The sequence below is a fragment of the Thunnus thynnus genome, chromosome 19, assembly GCF_963924715.1.
Source record: "Thunnus thynnus chromosome 19, fThuThy2.1, whole genome shotgun sequence".
NCBI classification, from domain to species: Eukaryota; Metazoa; Chordata; class Actinopteri; order Scombriformes; family Scombridae; genus Thunnus; species Thunnus thynnus.
In genome coordinates this window covers 24,312,308-24,320,271 of record NC_089535.1, presented here as the reverse complement: position 1 = coordinate 24,320,271, position 7,964 = coordinate 24,312,308, and the positions used below count along the sequence as shown (strand labels likewise).

General features: G+C 41.4%; 1 protein-coding gene across 1 annotated transcript in view; it reads left to right on the top strand.

Annotated features, from left to right (window-relative positions):
* The first annotated feature begins 224 nt into the window (after nucleotides 1-224).
* si:ch211-196i2.1 (collagen alpha-2(I) chain) overlaps nucleotides 225-7,964 on the top strand; it is a 120,714-nt gene continuing 112,974 nt past the window's right edge. The window contains exon 1 of the mRNA XM_067574489.1: nucleotides 225-586. Coding sequence (XP_067430590.1) covers nucleotides 466-586 — 121 coding nt within the window. The 5' untranslated portion in view covers nucleotides 225-465. The remainder of the gene's footprint in view (nucleotides 587-7,964) is intronic.

Below are 7,964 nucleotides of genomic sequence, written 5' to 3'. Positions count from 1 at the left end.
GTATGATGAGAGTGGAATGATGAAATGTGCACATAGCCTATCTGTTATTGAACAAAACTGATCAGTCTCAGTAATTAGAAGTGAGCACCTTGCTGACAAGGTGCAGACAGGCTTTGAGATAAAAGGCGGGGAGGCTGCAGGATTTTAATTGGTTGACATTACAATAAAGGGGCGGGGCTCTGTTGGCTGGTTTGGCGCCTCAGTGATGTGAGGAGGAGAGAAGTTGCTGCTGGCTTAAGAGGAGGAGGAGGAGAGGTGAAGAGGATGAGTGAGTTTGTGTCCTGCAAAAACGATCACATTCAAGACAGAAAGAGAGAGTCCTTCAACAATGCTCCTCTTCCTCACTTTGACATTTGATGAATGAACACCGCACTGGAGCTGCTTTATATGCAGAGCACTATCTGGCTCTTGTTTTGTTTTGCATGCCTTTAAACTTTTAATTGCAAAGCTGATTAAACCGGGAAGATGCTGCGCTGGTTGTTAAAATGGACACTTTGCCTTCTCGTCATAAAGACGAGCACCGCCTCACCTGACGATGCACCGGGGGATGTCGGAGGCGAGTCCGGCTCCGGAATGCTGCAGACAGGTAAGATAACACCTGTGGAGCCTCTGAACGGTTCTGGTAAAATAACGGTGAAGAATAATCATGATTCTTCATTGCATGGCATGAATTTAACCATGAAAAGTGTGACAGAAAACCTTTCTGACAAATTAACACTTCATTACTTTGGAAGTGGAAACGATATATTTAATTCTTTTGAGTGGACCAGTTTCATGACACACACAGACAGAGAGACAGAGATTAAGGTCCCCAGCTTTGCTTTTAAGTAGAATATTTGGAACCAAATTAGTTTTAGAAAGCAGTGGCAACTTTCCATCAAAATAGTCAAAATTTAAAAGTGTCTGCTTGTTTTCTGCTTCCCATTCAGCTTAATGAACCTTCTCTAGCTGTGTACAGGGTTCATAACCAAACATAAGCTTGTGAAAAATATACATACATACACAAAACCCCTATTGTTCTCTTGAGAGACCATCAAATAAAAACTGTGTTGACACATTTTACTTCAGCTGTAAACTGTGATTTCTCCGGTCTTGTCTGCCAGGCCAGATTTGCTGGAGCATTAATAACAGCAACATCACCTGTGAAGGCTCTTTAACACATTATGAGTCACATATTATCAGCTGGAGCTCATTACATAAATTGATCAGTGCAGTTTAGGTCCAGATGAAAATCTTCCACTTCTCATCAGTCATTCCTCTCATACTCAGCAGCCTCAGTCAGTCCCAATTTGAAGCTCGTACTTAATTTTTTTTTTCCTCTCATTAGTCTCTGATGTGAGAGTGAGTCTGAAACACTGTAGACTCCGGGTTAATAACTTTGTTTGGCAAGCTGTGAGGACTAAACTCAAACCACAAAGAAACACTAAGGCTTCAACTATTCACTGCGGGCCAGTTGCATTTTATGTTGTTTCAATCACTATAACAACCTTTTTGAAGGAGGAAACCCTAATTGACAACTATATTGAGAGCACATTTGAATTCAAATAACCAGCTTGCTGATATTTACTCAACATAAACAAGTCTCCTCATAAATCTGCCCTTGAAACCAAAATGTGAGGTCTCTTGTGAATGTACTGTTGACACTGTAATATGCTTGTTTGACTTTGCAAACAAAAATAGTCTTAAATTCATATTATTGATGCTGTCTTGCCTCTCAACATGCACCTAAAATTTCAAAAACCACTCAAACATTGCCAAAGTTGCCAAATCTTTCTCATCTGGGTGTGAAATATATATTTTTCTCTCTAGAGAAATGTGTCTGATTGATGTCTCTTTTCACATGGCCCATAAGAGATGTTTGGATTGGATACATGTACACCAAATGTATTTAGTTTGCATAAAACACATGTGGAAACTGAAGCCAAACTCATCCACAGTTATTAAATCACATGGAATGCTTTTATTGTGCCAGGGAGTCTTATCACAACATCGTTTTCCACGGCCAACTCTGTTGTCTCATCAGTGATTTCCGTGTCTGGATCTCATTTGTTTAATCAGGACTGTTGATACAGTGACAGCGGGTCTACATGCTGCAAGTTTACATTGTGTTTCTGAGCTGTATAATCCATCCATGACCTGCTGAAATTGATCTTAGATCGGAGCTCTGCCAGGCGCCCCAGTGGGTCACGTCTGGATTCCACCGCACCACACAGAGTTTATTCTCCAGTTTCATTTTTATCACATTTCCTCATTACTATCATTTTTATTTTAAAACCACATAGAAGACACTAACAGAGACGTCTGAGAACAGGGAACCAGCTGAGAGTTTGGACTAGACCGGTGAGGTGACGGATGAATCCTGCAGTGTGTTGATTGAATCCAGCCTCATGTTCTCTGTTGAATGTTTTCACTGTGTGTTTTCAGAGTCACTGTACATGGCAGAGTGTGAAAGCCTTGTTTAAACTTTCACTGGATATCACTGAATATGCAGATGGTTATGTAATACTGCGGTAATATGTATGCTTCTTATGTTTACTCTGGTAGTGTTAGGCTTCCCCAGTTAAATCCTGCCCTGCTTCAAATGTAATTGAACTCGTTTGGAAATTTTCTGCAGATAAAAATGAATCAGCACCTGAATATAAGACAGCACATACGGTTCTGTAAAGTGGTTCTGGACTTTTAAATTAATCTGAGAGCGTTTTCAAACCTGCCTTGTTTAGTCTGGTTGAAATGGACTCTGGTTCATTTTCCCAGATCTGAACACAGTAATCGCACTCTGGTGTGGCCCAGAGACCATTTGAGGATGTGTTCTCAGCTGGGTCCCAAACGAACTCTGTTCTCAGTTAGTTTGCGGTGGGAATGTGATCCGACCCAACTAAAAGGCATACTCTGCAACTAAACGGCTCCTGTAGCTGGGTGTGCTTTGCATGCTGGGGTGCGGATGGTTGAAATCAACAGTTGCTAGCAGCTGGCCAGAGAGTGATTCACAGTCTGACCTGGACTTGCGCAACAAACTTTGTTGCATTTGATAGTGGGCAGATAATACTTCCTTCAAGACCTTCTTCTTGTATTTACATTCTTGCTCCCACCCGAGACACATCTGACCAATGAGCAACTTTTAGTGATGCATTTTGGTTTGCTTGGATTTTTCTCTTTGTGAAAAGATACTGAAGTTTACCAACTCATCCATGGATTCAGACCAGACCAAATGAAATATAGGTTTGAAAACACTGTAAGGCAACAAGGTGCTGTGGAACTCATTTGGGAGTGGATTTGGACCACTGGTGACACTTATAGCTAAAAATGTATAAGCAGTTATGGGGGTTTTGTGTGTTTTTAATAAAATCATCAACAGACAAAACTTACACACCATGATGTGATGGTGAACACGATAGGAAGTTGGATCAAACAGTTGGCTTTTTGCATTCAGGCAGGCTCAGAATGGCAATCTGGTAATTCTGGAAAATGACAGATGGGCCGGCCCACCACCAGCAATGTGGTGAAAAAAAATGACCGCCGGCCCACTCGATGTTGGAACATCCCATCCTATTGGGGGTTACGTGGTACCAAAACTCTCAACAGGCAGGTGCAGGAAGTGGTATCGACTGTCATCACCTCCCCCCACCCCTTCAAGTGGATCTGTCCATCCGTGTAATGTCAGAGGTCAAGCAGGAAATAATCGAATCAAGACAGGGAGAGTGGAGTTCAAATCAACAACACAAATGAAATGGATAAAGGTCCCAACAAGCGAAAAGGTGGAGCGGAAAACGTCAGAGAGAAAAAGAAAAAAACTCTCGAGGCTGATGCTGCAAAACATTTTAAATTAACACATTTATTATTCAAAAATAACGTTACCGATGCCAGTGACACACAAAATCCTGCTAGCTGCATTGATAACATTAACAGTCCGCCAGCGCCAAATGAAGAGGAGGAATGAAGAGAAGGAAAGAGTCTGAACAGATGAGCAGCAGGCTGATTCCAGAGGAGAGCAGGGGCAAGAAGAGGTGGCCGCTGTCGAGGACGAGTGAAAGGTGCATGACAACCTCCAGCAGGTGATACTGCTAGCTCATGTAAGTTAGTGACAATGTTAACAGTGGAGCTAGGCCAGAGGGGATTCATCACACTGATTGCAGCTTTTCAACTTTAAAATTCATCAAGAATTGATTATGGAGCACTACATCACAAGAACTTATTGAAACGTTCATGCTTATGGCTACAGAAAAAGACATTCTTATGGCTTTGGACACTCATGGAATAATTGACAGGATGGCAGAGAGGAACGCACTGATGAGATGTCTTCTCACCACCTAAGGTAGGACATACTATTCTATTCGCTGCTTAAGGCTGCTGTGCTATACTGTTTTTTGAATGGTATCAGCTGATTAGTCACTCTGGGTCCGCTCCAATAGGGTGCAGGCATGCTGCTTGTCACAGCCTGACAATAGCAGTGAATGAACATTTAAATAGTGTAGGTTGCATGAAACCCTGACTGTTAAGTCTGATGTATTTGTTCCCAGTCCGACCCTGCATGCAGGGCTACGTGTAGTTGCTTTTGGATTTGGATCTGTTCCTCTACGAGCTTCCTGTAACAACTTTCTCTGCGTGGAATCCGCAGAAATGTTTAGGATCCTCTTTGCTGAAGTACATTTTCAGCTTTGTGGAGGCTTTGCTGGTGTTAATACTGCATGTTTAACCTACTTTAGTTGTCATCTGGATTTGTGTTCTCACACACAATATGACACTACCACAACCCCAAAAAAGCCCTCTCACGGTCATGTATGCCTCCTGTGAGAATATGTTGTTGTTACTATCAGTTCCACATTGGCTAGATGAACCAATTTTGACACCAACATGAATCAAGTCTAATTGGCTGGAAAAGACACTTGTAATCACGGTTTTCTGGCCATGGTGAACTCCCTGCAGATAAACACTTGTCAGATAAATTGGACAAGACATTTATCATATGTATTGGTCTGATTGATCAGAGAGACAGAGTTCAACGTGTCATACTCTGAAAACCACGCCCACTGGAGGGGAAAACAATCGGCGCCATAAAATGCAAGCAAGGGCTGAAACACTAACAAAATGCTTGTAGCTAGCAAAAAATGTTAGATTTCAGCCTGATAAAGGACTGTTTTAGCACCCTATGTCTACCAGAGAAGAAAAGGTAGTTTATAGCATATGCTGAAACTCGTTAAATTAAGATGCCATACATGAATGCAAGGGCTGACATCACGTCTACAGTAGAGATAGCACAACTTTCTAGCAAACTCCACGACATAACAGCCTGGCATGAAACTTTTCATAGCTGTTATGGGGAGTACAGGTTGTAAACATAGGCGGGAAATTACACGCACAGACATGCTATTCATTTCCCATTCAGGCTCTTTTTACTGTTAGCATTTCAGCTGAATGCATGTTAGCTATTCTGTGATTTAAACGTCTATTACCAACACCTCATACCTTTAAACTAAACAGCTGTTTTGTTTTTACTTTCATGCGTGTTCTCTGTGATTAGCAGCGTGTTCAGGTATATGTGTCATTTTTATGGAGGTTTTGGAGCTGCAGGCTGTCCGTGCAACTCAGGTGGGGTCTGTCTCTTCCACGGCATGGCACACGGCCCTGTATCCACTTTTGTCTTCTTAAAGGCTCCAGTTTTTTGGTTCGCCAGCTTATAAAGACTTAGTTCTGGGTTCTTTACCCTGTTGGTAGTGCATCCCAACACACAGCAGCTTTTAAGCATTTTTTTGTTGTTTGCTAGCAGACAGAAGTGACAAGGAGACACTTTTACTCAATACAAAGTCAGTGGAGAATGATGAATTGTTTTCCCCTCCAGGGTGGGCAGGACTTAATTGCACTCTGTCACAAGAACAGAAAGATCTTTAGCTGCACATACTTTGGCACTTTTTAAGCAACCTAGATTAGCGAAGAAGTCCTGATCATCAAGTTACTGATACACCAGCAGAGAACAGGTTAAAGACTAGAAAAGTGCACTCAGTAGAGTGCAGATCTCCACCAGGTGTGTACAGTCAAGATGGAAAAATAGAAAAGATAACAAAAACGGAGTTTTATTCATGTTGTATTGTGCCTAACTTCAGTGGATCGTAACATATCAGGTATAGAATTAATCTGCATATGCTGCGGTTCAAGTTGACACCAAAATTTCCTATGGATGTCAATTTTTAGGCCACAACAAAGACTAGGTAAGCCCATGGATGTATAAAGATAACTGGATACAGCGTCAGGGCCCTCAGTCATATCAACGGTATTACCAGTTGCTCAGTGGCGCATGAAGCCAAAAAAGTTAAACTTCTTACGCATTGCTTCCGCATCTGTTGGGCCCATAGATCAAGCGCACTGGTGACTTTCACTGGCCAAGCCGGCTACTTCAGGTTTAGCCCTCCGGCTAACTTGAATGGGGATAAAACAATTCAATCATGTGGCTCTTCTAGAATTTTGAATTGTGATTGGACCAAATGGATCAAATTCTGATAGAGACAAGTCATCTCAAGGGGGTTGTGATGCTCAAAAAAATTATCTGCTCATTTACAGATGTCTCTTTCACAATGTAAGTCTATGGGAAAAAGTCTTTTTGGGCCCAATAGCATCATGTGACATTGTAGTTTCGCAGCTATATCAAATTAGCTTCACAGCCTGGTGCTGTTCCTGGGGGCTTAGGTAAGCCTTGTTTTTAGCCTAGCTGATTGCTGGAAATGTCTTTTGCTTTGTCATAACACATATCGTAAAATGGCTAGGATTGCTGAAAATAAAGTCAAAGCTTTATGACAGGCTCATAAGGAATGACATTAAAATAGGTTTTACAAAAATTGTGAATCACCACAATCACAAGAGGTCCAAAAATATTCAGCTGATGGGTCCAGTAGTATGTGAGATTAGCTGCGGACAGATACACACAGGGGGACGCACACACACGACCAAACACATGATCCCCTCCAGGGTTATGCCTGGCGGAGATAATAAAAAAGCAGAAGAAAGAGGGAACAGGGAAACATACCAGGTATCCACTGTGATCTGTTGTGTAAGACTTACTCACCTTCATACTTAAACCTTCTATGACTGCAATGAATCACATGTACTGTACATGGAGCATTCCTTTTCACTCAGGTTTGATAAATTGCATTCAATTACACAATGACTTTTAAACCAAAATTCCTCTGCAGGTGATTTATCTGTTCTACAAAAGTGTCATTGTCAAACCAGCTCTGATTTGACTTCATGCAGCCATGGGGAGCATCTGTCTTTCTGTGCTGAGTACAGTGTGCACTGACCAGCTTGCTATAGTGCTCATGAAACATAACTCTGTACAGAGCTTTAATCCCATCTGACCTGAGCCTATGAAGATTCCCACTCTTTCTGTAGAAGTCAACACAGTTCATTTTTGCCCACCAGATGTGAGGTATAAGAATCGTGATTTTGTCACTGTGAAACTGAAGTCTGGAAAATTATGTAAACAATAAATCAGATTGCTTTTAAATTTGCTACGGATTTTCATGGGCAACAGAAAGTGAATCCTAATGCTTTTGTTTTAACACCACCTTTAGACCAAAATTTCCCTTTGCACACATTCAGTATTGCCATTAAGTTATCTGAGCACATTTATACTCCGCAGAGGATGAACCCTTTGCATTTTGGGTTCTCCACAAGCTCTCATTTTTACAAGATATCAGAAACTAATGGTCCAATTTTAATGAAATTCTCTGTGGATTCACATTCATTGTCCCAAGTCATACTAGTGGCATGGTATGACTCAAAATCCATTTAAAACTATCAGATGGATTACCATCAAATTTTGTACGAACATTCATGGTCCCCAGATGATGAATCCTTAATATCTTGGTCATACCCTAACTTTTCCTTTTGTGCCACCATGAGGTTGAATTATTATACCTAATATAATGGACTCCAATAATTTCAAGTGATGGTTACTAACCAGTTAACCACAA